The sequence below is a fragment of the Siniperca chuatsi genome, linkage group LG16 (assembly GCF_020085105.1).
Source record: "Siniperca chuatsi isolate FFG_IHB_CAS linkage group LG16, ASM2008510v1, whole genome shotgun sequence".
Taxonomy (NCBI): domain Eukaryota; kingdom Metazoa; phylum Chordata; class Actinopteri; order Centrarchiformes; family Sinipercidae; genus Siniperca; species Siniperca chuatsi.
Window position 1 is genome coordinate 11,426,990 of NC_058057.1, and position 16,379 is coordinate 11,443,368.

General features: G+C 39.6%; 2 protein-coding genes across 5 annotated transcripts; one reads left to right on the forward strand and one right to left on the reverse strand.

The window, feature by feature from the left end:
* Window positions 1-1,011: 1,011 nt before the first annotated feature.
* Window positions 1,012-6,631, reverse strand: slc25a47a (solute carrier family 25 member 47a). Of its 3 annotated transcripts, none has more exons than XM_044169335.1 (6): window positions 6,463-6,631; window positions 4,168-4,211; window positions 4,007-4,078; window positions 3,387-3,566; window positions 2,835-3,099; window positions 1,012-2,337 (listed from the first exon to the last, which is right to left on the reverse strand). In XM_044169335.1, the coding sequence occupies exons 1-6, from the start codon at window positions 6,614-6,616 to the stop codon at window positions 2,033-2,035; spliced, it is 1,020 nt and encodes a 339-aa protein (XP_044025270.1). In that variant the 5' UTR covers window positions 6,617-6,631; the 3' UTR covers window positions 1,012-2,032. The 3 variants fall into 3 exon arrangements, with proteins under 3 accessions (XP_044025270.1, XP_044025271.1, XP_044025272.1); XM_044169336.1 differs by lacking the exon at window positions 6,463-6,631 and adding an exon at window positions 4,829-6,354; XM_044169337.1 differs by lacking the exon at window positions 6,463-6,631 and having other exon boundaries at window positions 4,000-4,078.
* Window positions 6,632-7,142: 511 nt separating this feature from the next.
* slc25a29 (solute carrier family 25 member 29) lies at window positions 7,143-15,597 on the forward strand. 2 transcript variants are annotated; one of them, XM_044169339.1, is made up of 4 exons: window positions 7,144-7,618; window positions 10,433-10,476; window positions 10,844-10,927; window positions 12,351-15,597. In XM_044169339.1, the coding sequence occupies exons 1-4, from the start codon at window positions 7,591-7,593 to the stop codon at window positions 13,119-13,121; spliced, it is 927 nt and encodes a 308-aa protein (XP_044025274.1). In that variant the 5' UTR covers window positions 7,144-7,590; the 3' UTR covers window positions 13,122-15,597. The 2 variants fall into 2 exon arrangements, with proteins under 2 accessions (XP_044025275.1, XP_044025274.1); XM_044169340.1 differs by lacking the exon at window positions 10,844-10,927 and having other exon boundaries at window positions 7,143-7,618.
* The last annotated feature ends 782 nt before the right edge of the window (window positions 15,598-16,379 follow it).

The following is a 16,379-nucleotide window of genomic DNA, read 5'->3' on the forward strand; positions in this document are numbered from 1 at the left end:
AGTTACATTATACACATTACATTGCACGCATTCCATTATAATTCATTATGATTGGATGGATTTTCTAGTTACGGGTTACAGAGGATGTGGATTATATTTTCAAGTAAACATCCAAGTCAATCTTATTCCCCGCAGCCCTCTGTAGATGTCACAAAAAAGAAATTTAGAGTATCATTAAAGGTTTGCATTTTGCAGCAATATCCAAAGTAAATGTAACAATATCATTTCCAGTATCCTGAAATATCAAGAGCATCTTTTAGAGACATTTTAAATGGAAACATACATGAACATGGTCTTGGTTAGAGCAAAGCCTGTGCATGTCATGTAATGATTTTGGTTACGTAGGTTTGCAGACACTGACGTGGATGACATTATCAAGATGGTGTCCTACTCAAACACTAGATGGTGGTACAACCCCACAGAGCAGCACCGTGCACATGGCAACATTTGATCTGTACAATCATACAGGACACATTTCAACAGTGCCTGCTTTACCTGGAAACATGTAAACTAGCGCAGCTAAAATCTAGATGGCCATATACATTTTTCACCCCATCTTGAGCAACTCAGCAAAGTTATTTAATACAGGTGAATCATTCATTTCAGATAAAAGTTTTAAAAAAAGTGCAGCTTAAGCTCCAGTACCACACTAGTACAGTAAAGCTCATTTATTCACTTCACTTTATAATTGTGTACTGTATGTGTGTCCCATGTTCCCTTAACTGGCACTTTATCATTATGATTGACATCATGTTACATATACAGCAGTACACATTTCATATTCATATATAAATTCATTTGGTGCCCCACCATGTGTACTTATAATATACTCATACAAAGATGCTGGAATTTAATATTAATGAAAGCTAAGATCGTAAAGGGGTGTGCTCTCGATACAATAATACATTTTCTGTCTGTTTGCATGTTTTAGGTCTCTATCAGTGAAACTACATGTGTTGGGTGGGTTAGTAGCGTTCGTGCAGTAATAAAACAGATTAATACAGCATTTAATCATTTTGTTGAACTGCCTTTATTATGGAAGGCACAATAAGCGTTGGTCATCATCAGAATCAGAAATACTTTATTGATCCCAGAGGGGAAACTTATTATACAAATGATTTACAAGAAATATCATTCACATATTTTTCCCCTGGTCGATGAAAACCCTGATTTCTCTGTCTCCCCCACTCTGAAACCGAACCTATGCCCTTAAAAAGTCTACACATGTCAGTAGCAGTACTTAAAATGTGCTTTGTATTCTGGAAAAAAGCATTTCTCTAAATGTTTAAGAGGAAGATGGAATAAAACAAATTAGTTTATTGATGTGCTCCATGTATGTAATTACAGACAGTTTGCTTTGAGGATTTCAATGTTATAACAGCAGCTATGATATACAAACATTTAGCCAGAACCTGATTATCCTGAAGCTGTTCCTAATTATAATTCTATTTATAGAATAATCCTTTCATAAATCCATATCATCAAAGTTTAAAATATCAATAAATAATGAATAATTTGTTTAGATTGTCCAGCTTCACCATTTTGCTACTGAGCTGGGAATGAGCCACAGATGTTATGATATGTAAACATGCAGTGTGAGCCTGGACGGGTATCATACTCAAGGCCTTAAAAGGTCTTGAATACAGTCAAATATAACTTCAGTTTTAGCAATCTCAAAACTGTTGAAATTTCTTGATGCACTGTTCTTCTGGTGAAAAACTACAGCTGTCTTCCCGACGGTTTTCTTCTCATGAACATAGAGCAAAAGAAGAAAAAAAAGGTAAGAAGCTGGCCAGGGGGGCCATCTAGTGGACAGAGGGTTGCTGGTGGTACCAACAGTGCCTTACTCACAAATTACCTCTGAGCATATTAGGATATTACATTACCCTACCTCACTGAATATTATACAAGTAACAGGCGGCTCAAATGATGGCAATCATTTCTTAAAAATATTGCAATGCAACAGTCATTTTGTCACGTGTGTAAAAACAATCAGCATTAAACACAGGCAGACAAACAGAATATGAGGTAGTCAAACCCTAAATGAATCAACGCTGTCAGGTCTGGCTCGGAGGAAACTGGTGAGAACCTCGTATGTAACAAACACCACCATGTTGACGGGGAATGCACGCAGGCAGTTGATGCCTAAGCTCTTGAAGAACACTCCTGCTCCCTCCGCCCTCACTGTCTCAGTGACGCAGTGATAAAAACCCTTGTATCGCTTCGTCTCCCGACCTCCATCCATCTGCAGACGGGCTTTGATCACATCCATGGGCGTTCCTACAGTCCATCCTGCCATTCCTGCTATTCCACCAGCCAGCATCACAGCACTCCAATCTGGGGGAAATTAAAATATGCTAATGTGAAATGGGATGATTCTAATAGAAAGTGACATAAAGGGGAAAGAGTTTTGGCATCTGCCCTTAAGCTGCCCTATGAAGTGCTTGTTGGTCTTGGTAGTGTTCCTCATCGGACGGTCATGCTAGCCTCAAGGATATGAGCTGGTTTACAGCTTATGCAACACTTTAAATTCATATTTACTGTAACACAAAATGCTGACTGAGGCACAAAAAGAGCTGTGATTGAATAATTCAATAGTCAGGTATGCCGTCACACGTTTATCAGATATTTTATAACTATGAATGTGACGTTGTTGAGTTTATTTAACAGCAAAAATCATCACATGTCTCAGGCTGTGACTGAAAATATGAAAACATGTATAAAGATACATTTACAGTGACGATACATACAAGAAGAGTCAATGTCAACTCTTTAAGCAACACACACGCAAAAACCAGAAAAAAAATAAATAATGCAGAGTTGACTTCACTCACCTGGTCTTTTCTTGCTGCTGTCTGTCAGCCATTCACAGACAGTCTTGTAAGTTAAAAAGTACAGGGCGTATGACGGCCCATCTCTTAGCATAAGCGGGAGCGTTCCTCTGTAGAGCCCCCTGAACCCCTCCTCTTTGATAATGCTGAGCAGACAGTGAACTGCACCATGGTACTTGGGTTTGGGCATGTTGGTTTGTCCACGCTTGGACTCTGTCTGACACTGCAGACGTACTTTCACTATGTCACCTGGAGACATCACTGATACCTGTTGGAGGCAGATAAGGAGACACTCAGCAGCAGAAGTCTCAGAAGCGGATATCTCAAAACCTGGGCAAATAAAAACTATTTGCGAGGCTATACACATTGTGGGGACAAGAGGAAAATTGTATTTTTTGTGTCTTAGGTGAAGCAGCCCTTTCTTTCCACATGTCATATATACACATGGATGTAAGCTATGCATTGCATTACCCTTTACAGTCTAAACTGCAGATTAAATGAAGCAGATTTTTGAGGCACATGGGAGCCTCAGGTTTGTAAAACTGTATCCGTTACCTGAGCTATACCCGCCGCCATACCAGACAGGAAGACTTCTGGTTTGGTGTTTGGACCGCAACCAGCTCCTCGCGCCTGGCTCAGACATTGCAGGCAGTTCCTGTATGTGCCAAACACCACTGAGGAAGTCATAGAGATTGTGGTAATGGGTAAGGACATGCCTTTGAAGAAGCCATGCACCTGATGACACAAGTGAGAGAAACCAAATGATAAACCACTGAGAAGTAGCGAACAAAGCACCCTACTCCTCATCTATCACTTCACTTTTTTTTCAGCCATTAAATTATCTTTATATTCTGAAGTAGGCTAATTGGCATCCAAAGGCCAAATCCACGCTGACGATGTGCAGATATCCTGAATAAGTTTTGCCTAAGAAAGTTGGTGAAAATATGTAGTTCACATGTTGTTACACCTCTGACATGGTTACCTATCCAATAGTGACACATTTACCACACACCTGCTCTTCTCACATTGTTCTCTTTGTTGGCAGCCTCAGTTTCTTGGCTTACAGGACACTCTCTACACACTCACTTTGCTTCTCAACAGAATCATCTGAGAACATTTTGTATCAGGCGTACTAAAAAACCTGGTATCACGACGACTACACCAGTACCATTTACCCCTTCTTTAGAAAATGTTGCCACTGCGCACTGCCATATTCCAGTGAACTGTTTCTGGGTTTGGATCCGGACCTAGAAAGATAAAGAACATGATGTAAAAAAATATGTCCATTTGTTATATAGCCATCTTGATTGTTTCAGACACATGCCACTTGTTGTACCTTCACAGTGTCCAGAGGGTAGCCCACTGCAACGCCACATGCCCCTGTGTGTTTCCAGAGAAAAGAGAGCATCAAGGACACAACAGAAACACAGCGATGCTCAAGGTTATGGGTTTCGACCGCAAACCATGTTTTCCCAATTTTTTGAAATGTAGTACTTCTTTCTCCTGCTCTCAGTAAAGGTATTAGATGGATAAAACTGATTGAGAGCACAGATGACAGATTAGCACATTTATTATTAAAAGTATTATTATTGTGCTGAGGAGAACACATTTTTTCTCTAAGTTGCCAATGAAACCGTTCAACCGTTTTCTATATTACTAATTTATATACATTTATGTAGCTGGCCTGTAACTTATTAAGTAACCTGTGTAACGTATTAAGTCATTTCTACTACCACTTAATTCTTCAGGTTAAATTTGCTTGAGGTTACAGATATACCATGTATAAGAGGGCAAGCAACAGCAACAAGACACACACAACAGTCTTACAACACACACGCAAGTTAACGTCCGGGTCAATCTAATCTTCTCATATGCTGTCATATTGTAATCTCACCATGCACATACAGTAGCTAGCTACAGTATTTAGCTCCATAACACTCCAGCCAACTCATGCTAACGTTAAATTACAAACAGGATGGGCTAGCGTTAGCTTTTACCTGCAAATGACCCAGACACAAAATCAGCGATATGCATCCTGTCAGACTGTGACAGACCAACAGATACTTTTCAGATGTGAGCCCATTCTTCCTCCAGCACGCGCTGCATCACCGTAACCTTGAGTAATATGTTGCTGTTACGTGACGTGCAGCAGAGGCGTGTCTCACTAAATTATCCTCCTTCTTCTTCTTCTTCTTCTTCTTCTTCTTCTTCTTCTTCTTCTTCTTCTAGTTTTTACGGCAGTTGATATCCTTTGAGTTGTTGCATTACTGCCACCTTCTGGCATTAAACGTCCACTAATATCCTATCACAATTACAGCCTTGTTTTTAGTCCGGTAGCCTTCAAAAACTGAAATATCCACTTTCTCCCCTCTACCGCGTCCCCACATTCAAGCACATGCTTTATTTTTATTGCCTCCCCTCGTCCTATCCTCTGAAGCCCTGTCATCAGAGCCCTTCTCTGGTATTTTCTGCATGAAATCAGGACTGGCTCCACTCTTCTCTTGACACTGACAACAATGACCAGCTGGATGTTTTCCTATGATAAACAGTGTGCCATTCAAGTTGCTGTGACCATTTCTTAACCTATTCAGAGTTACTTGCTCTTTTCTGTTATTTCCACCATTTCTTACCCCTCCAACTTTATTCTGTATTTCGCATGTCTTCCTTTTGTCACACTATCCCAAAGCTGTTGCCACTGTGTAATTATTTCTCTCCAAACTATGCTTTTCCACTCCAATTTTGACAGTTTAATATTCATTTCCACATATTCTCTCTTGACCGCCTCCTTTGCTAACTTGTCTACTTTTTCATTTTCTGGGATTCCTGACTGTGCTGGAACCAACATGAACGTCCCAACAAACACCAACGTTCAGATTCATTCCGTCCCTGATTTTTTCATTTGTGAAGAACATAACTTTAGTTTTTTCCACAGAGAACTTAAAGCCCCATTCTGTCGCCCATCTTTCCACTTGATTTATCCCTTCTTGTAGTTTCTTAACTATATGTTCTACATCTCCTCCCCCCTTCCACATAGCCCCGTCATCTGCAAACAGAGATCTTCCCATACTTTATACTTTCAAATATATCATTTATCATAACTGAGAATAAAATAGGATTCATAACACTCCCCTGGCACGTACCATTTTCTAAAACATGAATTTCTGAGAGCTCTGACCCTGTTTTAACCTGAATAGTCCTTCCACTTAGAAATAATCCAATTGAAGATATTTCCCTCAGTTCCCATTCGATGTAACTTGATCAACAACCCTTCTCTCCGTAACATATCATATGCCTTTTCCACGTCAAAAAACACTGCAGCCACTGTTCCTTTATTAACCTGGGCTTTTCTGACCTCATCCTCTGAGCCCTGAACTGGGTCCGTTGTGCTCCTGCATCTCCTAAATCCACTTTGATACGCATTCACCAAACATTTCCAGGAAGTACATGAGCCTCTGTTAACCATCCGTTCCATTAATTTGATGTTTAATCATTTTATAACATATTGTGCTTTTTCCCGGTGCACTCTTTCCTGTTTTGGCTAATGCCCACTTCAACAGTAAATGGGATATCTACTTCACTCTCACTACTATCCTTAGTGCCTCCATATTTCCGGCTTTAGTTTTTTCCCTACCTTGTTTTCCTTCCTCGGTTAGATTATTGGAGCTGTGTACAGCAAAAAAAGTATTTACTATGAGCTCAGCCTTTTTGTTTATTATCGCCACTTCATTTCCAGCACTCAGAACAGGGTAGTTCCACTCCCTCCTATCCCCTCCCATTTCCTTCATCCTCCCCACAAAACTTCCTCCAATATGTCCTCTGTGCCTGTCTTATTGTTTTTCTAACCGTTGCTTTGGCTTGTTTGTACTGCACCAAATGCTGAACATTATGGGATCTTTTGACCAATTTAAATGCTTTGTTTCTACTCTTTACTGCTTGTTAGCACTTATCATCCCACCAATGTACTATTTTTTTTCCTCACCCTGTGCTTTTAGGAATAGAACTTACTACAGTTGATATTATACCCTCCCTTATTTCACAGTCTATCATTTCTGTATTGATGTGGTGACTAATCTGATGAAGTTTGTTAATAATGAAACTGCGTCCATTCACTGACACCATGGATGTATTATAGAACATCCATGACTGACACTACAGTCCACTAAAAAGCAAAATATCACACGGCACTACTGTCGCATTTCAACTTTGGGAGCTTGCGGTATGCAGCCAATGAATGACGAGGATTACGATTTAAATTGGGTGTCGGCGTTATATCTTCGCTCGGATTGGATAGAAACTCTACCGAAACCGGTAATTCCCGCCCCCTACTAGTTACTTCCTGCGACGCTAGCTTGCTTGCTACAGAAATAAACCTCCTTGATACAGACAGAGGAGACGGCGTCCGCATTGTCTTTAAATGCCACACCGGTTTATGGAGGTCGTGTAGGTCAGCAGAAGAGTGTTGTTAGACTAAATAGAGAACAAGATAAATAACCAGTCAGTGAAAAAAAATTGTCAGCATTTGTGGATTGTAAGGTTCTTAGAGTAGAACTCGCAACTAGCTAGCCAGTGCTAGCTAACTGAAAGTGTCAATTAACATTAGACCATTAGCTAGATTAAACAGCTAGGGACAGTGACTGTCAGCTGTACAGCGAAGTAAACAGTTTAGGCAAAAACAACGTTTCTTAGAATAGTTGAGAGCCTCTTCAGTTAGCGTTAGGTAATATTTACTCCTTCAGCTAGGTGACGTTGAAGAGCAGTGATGGACTTCCTTGCTGGATGCATCGGAGGTAAGTCAGTGGCAGCTGCACTTTATGTTGGATGAGCGCAGTTGCCAAAGAGCCACCTTGATTTGAGACAGTATAGCTTGACCTAGCTAGGGTGAAATGCCCCTCTGTTGCTCTTTTAACAGTAGCAAACCACACATCTGCCCAGCACCACCCTTACTAACGTGACACAAGATTATGAGTGCATTTTCGAAAATTCAGCCGCAGGTCGGCTCACTAAAGCCAATCCTGTCATTTCGCTAAATGCCGCTGATTGCATTTGACCTGGTGGCAGACTTTGAGTTAGTGTAAAGTTGTGAGTGGCTTATTCTGCGTTAGCTGCAGGAGAAAATGAGAATGTGAAGTTCATTATTCTTAAGCGCTTCACAGTTAATTCCTTTTTATCAGTCGTTATTTTATCTACAGTAGTTTTTGTGGTTGCTTAAAAACTTCATACACAAGGTTAGGTTAAATAAGTTAACCTTCAAAGACAGAATTTGAATTTAATTGAATCTACCAGGTCTCTGGTAATTTACAGCATATTACAAGGTGTACATGGGAAAGAAATGTTTGTCTGTTTCAGAGAAGTGCTTGCACACAAAGGGTGCCCCAACCTTCTGCATTTCACCCTTGTGTCACTCGTAAATCCTGTTGAGAATTGAAAGCATGCAAACACTACACAAGCGCAACCCAAGCTTTCAAGCTAGGATGGCTTGGCTGTTTAAAGTTTCCACACACACCATATGCAGATTGCACGAATCAGTACACACCCCTTAACAGACCAATCCCATGCTTTCTTTACTTAACAGTGACTGACATGGGAGGCCATGTGGTTTCCCCCCTCTCACAGTGTGGTAGATTTCAGGGAACTGTCTACAGTCAAATGGGAAGATGGTTGCTGCTGTCTAAGGATGGCCTAGTTTGTTGCTTAGCTCAAAACTCAAAATGAGGTTAGCTAAGTGGCATAGGTTTTGAAACTAGTGAAGTTTACATTCAAGCCTGCATCCTCAGACATTAGAAGACGGGGTGTGACACTGGAGAGACTTGTTATAACAACAATGATGCAACACCTTCCTCTGCTTGTTTTTCTTGTACTCAGATCATATCAGTGCACTGAGGTCAATGACCGCTCGTCACTGTGTCAAGCACACGCCTGCTTGTGTTGTTTTGCTGGCTTACAGCTGGGACTGATTCCTGATTGGCTCTTTTTACAAATGGGTCAGGTGATAAGTGCTTATGTCGGATTAGCTTGCTGTGGTTTGTTTACTGCGGCAACACAGGTTGGCCAGTAACTTCAGGTCTATGTTTTTCGATATTTTCTTCATTAGTATTATTAGGACTTAAAAAAAAAGTGTAATTCTTGAATTTACATGTTTTTTGCTAAAACAAACAAAACAATCAGCAATAAATTCAAAACAACTAGGCTGTTTGTTTGACAACTTGTGATTGGCTTTTGTTATTGACTAAAGGATTAATCAAAAAATATAATCGATAGATCAATCAGTAATGAAAATAGTTGCTAATTGCAGCATTAATGTGAACATTTAGATTATATTAACATTTTAGAGTGGAAGATAAGGATACAATCATGTATCCACAATATTGATATATATCATGATAATTTTCTGAAAAATCCACAGAAAAACTGCTTACTGATAATATAACCAGGCTGAAATGTCTGTTTTTCAGTAATGCAGAAAATTAAATACCTGACAAATCAAAGTACTTCATCACATTGATGCAGAAATTATATAAAAATCCAATACTGTCATAAAGCTGTGTTACACATTTAACAGCAACATTGCCCCCAATGATCTAGCACACCCATAGATATTAAAGATATAGCTACCACAGTATAAACAGTATGGCAAAATGTCTAAGGGGAGACGAATTTGCAATCATTTCATTGCCTGTAAAAACCTAATGCAGCCATATGTGGGATTGTAGTATAGGTACTTTCTTCCTTTCTGTGTTAACTCTTAATATTGTTTGTGGTCAGTCTGGGAACTGTTATCAGATTTCAACATAGAGTCAGATGAGAAGCCAAAACTGGCATCAGAACATGGGCATGTGCTGCACAAGCCTAGGTTATGTAACTTTCAAAGGAGCCCTAAAGAAAGTTTTTAAGGGTGATGATGCCCAGTGAGTTGGCTCTGGCTCGATAAGGCAGTGTTACCCTGGAGGACTCTAAAATTACACAACAGTGCTAGCACCAGGAGTTTTGGCCTTCAAAGACTAGTGAAATAGGCCAAAAACTAGTTAAATAGGCCTGATGTGTCAGTGGGTCCATATTTCTTAAAATAATCAGACAAAATGGCATGTGTACAGTAACTGTCAGGTTATGACTTCATTGGCCCTACATGTACAGAACAGAGACAAACGCTGGAAGGCCAATGATGATTTTTTTGCTGTGTGAGAAGGCAAAGTTAGCATTCAGTTCAATAACCAATACACTTAGTAACAGAGGTGTAACACAACCAATGTTAATGTGTGCATAGATGTCTGAAAAACCTACAAATCACATAAGTCTTGTTCTGTAAGAATGACATAAGGGACGAGATAACGAGGGTGCATGGTCTTCTTGTGATAATTAAAACAACATTGGGTAATATTGCCAACGCTTTTATGATTATGAAGTTTGGACGGTCTATGAGTAGACTACACTCTGAGCTAAAATCAAATGTGATTGAATTTGATACATACATGCTGTATATGATTTGTATAGTACAAAAACAATACCTTCATAGACTAAAACACACTTAATCAAGACAGATCAAATGATGATAGATTATCATTGCCCACTGTATTTTTCTCACTGTTTGTTTCCTTTGTCTCCAGGTGCTGCTGGAGTATTGGTTGGACACCCATTTGACACAGTTAAGGTGGGCAATGTAATTACAGTTTAGAGTTTTCTAACAACGTCATGGGTCTTTTTAGGCAATTCTGTTTAAATGCTGCACTTTTTTTTATAAATACCAACAAAGTTAAAACTTTTTATTAACTGGTAAACAGAAATCTCACTATGTTTCCAGATTATTTATTTAATGTATTTTATGTATGAATGTATGTGTGTGTGTGTATGTGTATGGGGTGAATGTGATATGTAGTGTGAAGTGCTTTGAGTTATATACAAATACAGTCCATTTACCATTTACTCCTTTCCTCTGTTAAGATGGATTGTATGTCAGTGGGGAAAGTGATTGGTTTTCCAGGGTTTAACTGATCACTAAAGAGTGTCTTCTTTTCCAGGTGAGACTGCAGGTCCAGAGTGTTGATAAGCCTCTGTACCGTGGGACTTATCACTGTTTCCAGTCCATCATACGGCAGGAGTCAGTACGTGGATTTACTTCCCATACAAATCTAATGCTAATATATGCATGCAGTAATATTACTGATATGTGATTAAGGGTATGTTATGTACTGTATGTTTGCATGGGTAGCCTGCCTCAGATGTATGTGAAGGTTTTCCAGTCTTTGTAATTGATTGATATAAGTGTTTTTGTTTTTTGGGGTTTTTTTTTAGGTGATTTGTTGCTATGTGTCCTGTCTTTCTGGGCTGTAAAGCTGTGAGCCTGCTGCTCACGATGACACCTATGCAATATTTATGTTTGACAGAACCTGTCTTTAGCGAGATCCAGCCATCATGGCTGTAGCTGTTATTGTCTGTAGTTTAAAGTCAGTGAGGTCAGAGCAACCTGATAGTTGAGTTGGTCTTATGACTGAATGGGGCACATTAAGTTGTGAGGCCAAAGTGGGGGATGCTTTGAGTTGGGATAAGTGTTGTTGTGTTGAATGGGGTCAGAATTCTTTGGTTTGGTTATTTTCAGGCTCCGTAGAGTTTTGTGGCCCCCTGTTGACCTGAATAATCTTGGCTCTTTGCTTTTAGTGTTATCATTGTGATTTGTTTTTTATCATATTTTCTCCCAAGCAACTAGGAACTATTTTCACCTTGAGAAGTGTATTTTAAAAAAACAAATTTACATCACAGGGGTAGTTATTCAGAAGTAAATCCTAGCAGATCACTCACTGTAACATTTTTGTTCCAGGATCATTATTTATGTAACCTTCACATTTTTTCACTTTTACTGCAGGCACCTTTTTAATTACAGTATAATTATTAGCCAGGAACACAAAAATAGCTGTCCTGAAAAGATGATGTAGCTGGTGTCTTTTACAATATAACACATTGTAAAGCCTGCACACATTTTAGGCTTTCAGGAGGAGCAAGCTTGCTAGGTAGTGTTGCTTTTTTGACCTGCTAGTTCTCACAAAGAGAAGAGGCTGATCTCACACTATATACAGGAACAAAAATAAAATAGAGGTCATGATAGGAAAGTTGCAAAGGAGTTTCTTATTGTGATTGGAACACAGGTGAACCATGTTGTGAGAGTTTTTTTACACATACAATAGTTATATTTCAATCTTTTGTGTCTGATAGTGGCAGCTCTCTAGCTGGTTGTTCTGAAAATACTGCATCCCCGGTTACCTGCTTTTTCAAATTATGAGCACAAAATGCGACCAGTGTGACCCTAATGGGATAATGACTCGATGTATTTGAGGTTTATTTATTTATTTATGTAACTAGAACACAAAGTTAAAGTAGAGAGTTAATTTAATCTAAAGTTGATGATACAGTTAAAATAATACCCTAAATGTTTTTGTTTTATTTAAAAGAAAAATCAGCCCCTGGGTAATGGTGATTTTAATTTTATAGAACACACCTTGTCTAATGTGATGTCTCTGACCCTCTCCACAGGTATTTGGTTTGTATAAAGGCATTGGATCCCCCATGATGGGCCTTACATTCATCAATGCCATAGTGTTTGGGGTTCAGGGAAACACTATGCGGCTGCTGGCACATGACACCCCCATGAACCAGTTCCTTGCTGGTGCAGCAGCAGGTGCCATCCAGTGTGTCATCTGCTGCCCCATGGAGCTGGCTAAAACCCGCATGCAAATGCAGGGTACTGGAGAGAAGAAGTCCTCTAGGAAGCTGTACAAGAACTCCCTGGACTGTTTGGTACGCATCTACAATCGGGAGGGTCTGCGGGGCGTAAACAGAGGCATGGTGACCACACTTATCCGCGAGACACCTGGCTTCGGAGTGTATTTTCTGGCCTATGACGTGCTGACGCGCAGCCTTGGCTGTGAGCCAGACGACCGCTACATGATCCCCAAACTGCTGTTTGCCGGGGGCATGGCCGGCATCGCCTCCTGGCTTTCCACCTATCCTGTGGATGTGATCAAATCGCGACTGCAGGCAGATGGGGTGGGTGGGGTCAACCAGTACAGCAGCATCGCTGACTGTGTTCGACAAAGTGTCAGGAGAGAGGGCTACATGGTGTTCACACGAGGCCTCACCTCCACGCTGCTACGAGCCTTCCCTGTGAATGCAGCTACCTTTGCTACCGTCACCCTCGTCCTCATGTACGCTCGGGGGGTGGAGGAAGGACCTAAAGACTGTGAGCCAGCTCAGCCAAGCCACCACGCACAGATACAGCAGCAGGCCCAACCCTCCAGCCTGTGACAGCACAAAGGTCTCACCCTTAACCTGGGCACTTTATAAGAGCATAGAGAGTGAATATACATACTAACCCTACCTACCTTACTGTCTGACTCAGTTTCACATCGGACCAGTCATTCCCAGTTTTGAGAATATACGTGGTTTATATAAACACTTGTTTTTACTTTCATGTCAAAAAGGAAACAAAGGAAAAACTTATTTATTTTTAGCTATAACTTAAGTTTCAGGTTTGCCTCTGAAGATGCAGACTTGTATACCTCTAATAAGATTGGAAGAAGAATTTGAGCAATGAGATTCATGTTCATTCAAGTTCTTAACAGCCGCTTTTATCTGTGAGAAATCTCTTGTATGACACTGATCTAGACTTATTACTGAGCTACAAAACTGATGGTGTGGCTAGGTAGTGTGTAAAGTGTAGACTCTGAACGTTTATATCTCTATTACATATATCTTGAAATGTGCGGTGTTTAACTGCACCTGTATATATCATTGGTTTTGATTAACTTATTTTTTTAATGTATGTTGGAAACATTTTTCCTGCCTTTATAATATGAATACTTTTATTTTGCGTAAGGAAATTGAAGCACCTGTTTGTACCTGAACTGTATTCTCTGAAGAGCCCAGCAAGCAAGAGAGATGGAATGTAGCATTTGATAAGTGGGCATAACTTATCACTTGTGTCTGCTTTCAAACCAAAAAGGATATTGCAGCTGTAAGCTGATCATCACTAAAGCACTATTAGTCCATCTGAAGGGCTCTTCAGGGACCAAAAGCAAAGTGTCTGTGTGTGAATCAGGATTGTAGATGACATTATGTTTTGTCTTGTTTGGTTGTCTGTTTGGCATGTTGTGTTTTACCAAATAATGTGAAGTTTTATCATTGTAACTTTACTAAAGGCCTGATCTGGAAGTGGAACATGGCGCTACATGTGGCACCGTACTGCTCCCACTATTTTAACCTAACCCTAACCCTAGTTTGGACATTTCAGTTATCAGTTTATTTTTTAAATATATTTTAAATCTGTACATGATGTTGTTATTGCAGAATCTGAAATTAATGCTAGGGGCTCCCTTCAAAGGTTTGGAAAAAGTGACAACTGAGAGGCCAACAAATGTCTCAATATTTATTAATTTCACTCTGGTCATATTTAACTACTTGTCAAATATTCATGTGTAACTGGGACCACTGCCCCCCAGTGGTCACAACCACATTTGTACCCAGAAGCACTAGAACATTTTGGTATTAAACAACCTGCAGTATGAGAAAAGGCCAACTACTGCTTCAACAAAAAAAACAAAATGTTCTAATAATACAAAAACTAATGTGAGGAGTGAAAGATTTTGAGGACAGAGCTTTTTAGAAAGCCTGTAAAATGCCTCTTAAAGGATGCAGAAAGATTCCCTCTGAATACAGTTAATTTCTGTGTCCCCGTGGACGATTTTAAAGTTATAGTTTCCCTACATTTGAGAAATGCGTATTTCTGTGTACCAATAGTTGATACACTGTACCTAATCTGGATTGGGGCTTTATTTGGACTTATTTATTTATTAAATTACTATATTAGCTTAATAATGTACAGGTATTTTTAATGAGTGGGAATTGTCTGTTTTCTGCATGTGTGTGGTCAGTATCAGATGATTTTGTCTGTATTTTATGCCTGAATGTTGAATGTCTTGCTTTAAAGCAATCAAAGTTTCTCCTCTACAAATAGGCTACTGTGTCAGTTCCCATCAAAGCAGAAAATCGTCAGTTCAGCTGTTAATCTGTTCCCCCTAAATGCATTTCGGAGCTCTGTCTCAAGTTGCAAAACTAGCAACAAATCAAACTACTGTTGTCATTTGTATAGTAAGAGAAGGCTGTGTTGGAGAGCAGGAAGTCACAGATGCACTAAAACCTTCAGACTGTAACTCAAAAGAGTTGAAGGACAAGGTGATTTCTGGGAATCCTCTTCTTTAAATTTAAATGTCACTAGCTTGAAATATTCAGTGCTGCTGAGAAACTTGAAAATCTCCATGGCTGTATTGTGGTTTGATGTTGGGTGATGATGACAAATGAAAGTGGAAAAGGTACAAAGGGATATTTGGTGTGCCTGTAGAAGTTGCTTGTGTTAAATCAATAATTCCACTTCTTGAGCACTGACTGTTACCTCTGACTAGAAGGTAGATCTGACATCTGAAACTTGCCATTTGACAGCTAATAGTTCCTCCAGCTGATGTGGAAGATGCAATATGTACAGGATGTAACTATTCATGTGAGATTGTTTTGAAGTGGTTATCGATCTATCTATCGTTTTTTTTTTCAGTCTAAAGTAGTGGTGTGATACCTTGATTGTTTGAGCAGTTTGTAAAGTCAGAGTCAGCTGTCACACTGAAGAGATTTTAACTGAAAAATTGAGACATGATATTTTTGTAATATAGTCATTCATATCCTATTTGTCACTGAGGATCTGTACAAATGGGCAAATAAAAATAATTCAGCAGCTGTTTGTTTTCAATCCAACCCTCTCTACACTTGTACTGATGAATATAGCATTTCACATTTTTGATAACCACATGTTCTTGTGGGTTATGACAATAGTTCCCATAATTAACAATGTTAACATCCAATGGGTGCCTCACAAAGCAGACAGTAGGTGCTGCTCTCACTGTTCAGGGTCAAGCTTTACATCTGTTGAGTGAACCACACACCGATGAAATCATTGTACCATAAACTGTATACCTCTTTAGGATCCATCTTCTTAAGTTCAAAATCACTGGACATCTGGATCCTGGCTAAAAATAATGAAATTTGAAGAAGAGGGAACCTTCAGGCCACTCAGCACAAAACAGATTTCAACATGAGCACTGATGGGCCACTTGGTTCTATGAAATGAAGATTGCATTTTCAAATGCATTGCCTGCTGAAAGCCTTTGAATGTCTTTGAAACAGCTTTTCATGATAGTAGAGTAGAAGATGACGAAAGCAACCTTCAGCGTAGCTGCTATTTGAAGTGAGAAAGACATAATCACAGAGTAAATGCACTGGAAAATATTGTCACATAAGGAGTCAACCCAAGCGCTATCTGCTGATGGGCAGTGGTAACTGCAACAGCATGTTAAATGGTCAGTTCATCCAAATTAATAGAAAGACAGACAGAAAGAAAATACCACTAACTGTACTCTTCCAAGTAGATTGTTTTCAGTATTTACAAAATTGCTGCTGTTGAGTTTTCCAAATTTTTAATGGTGAGACCACCTCAAACAAGTTTTGGTGAGTTTTACT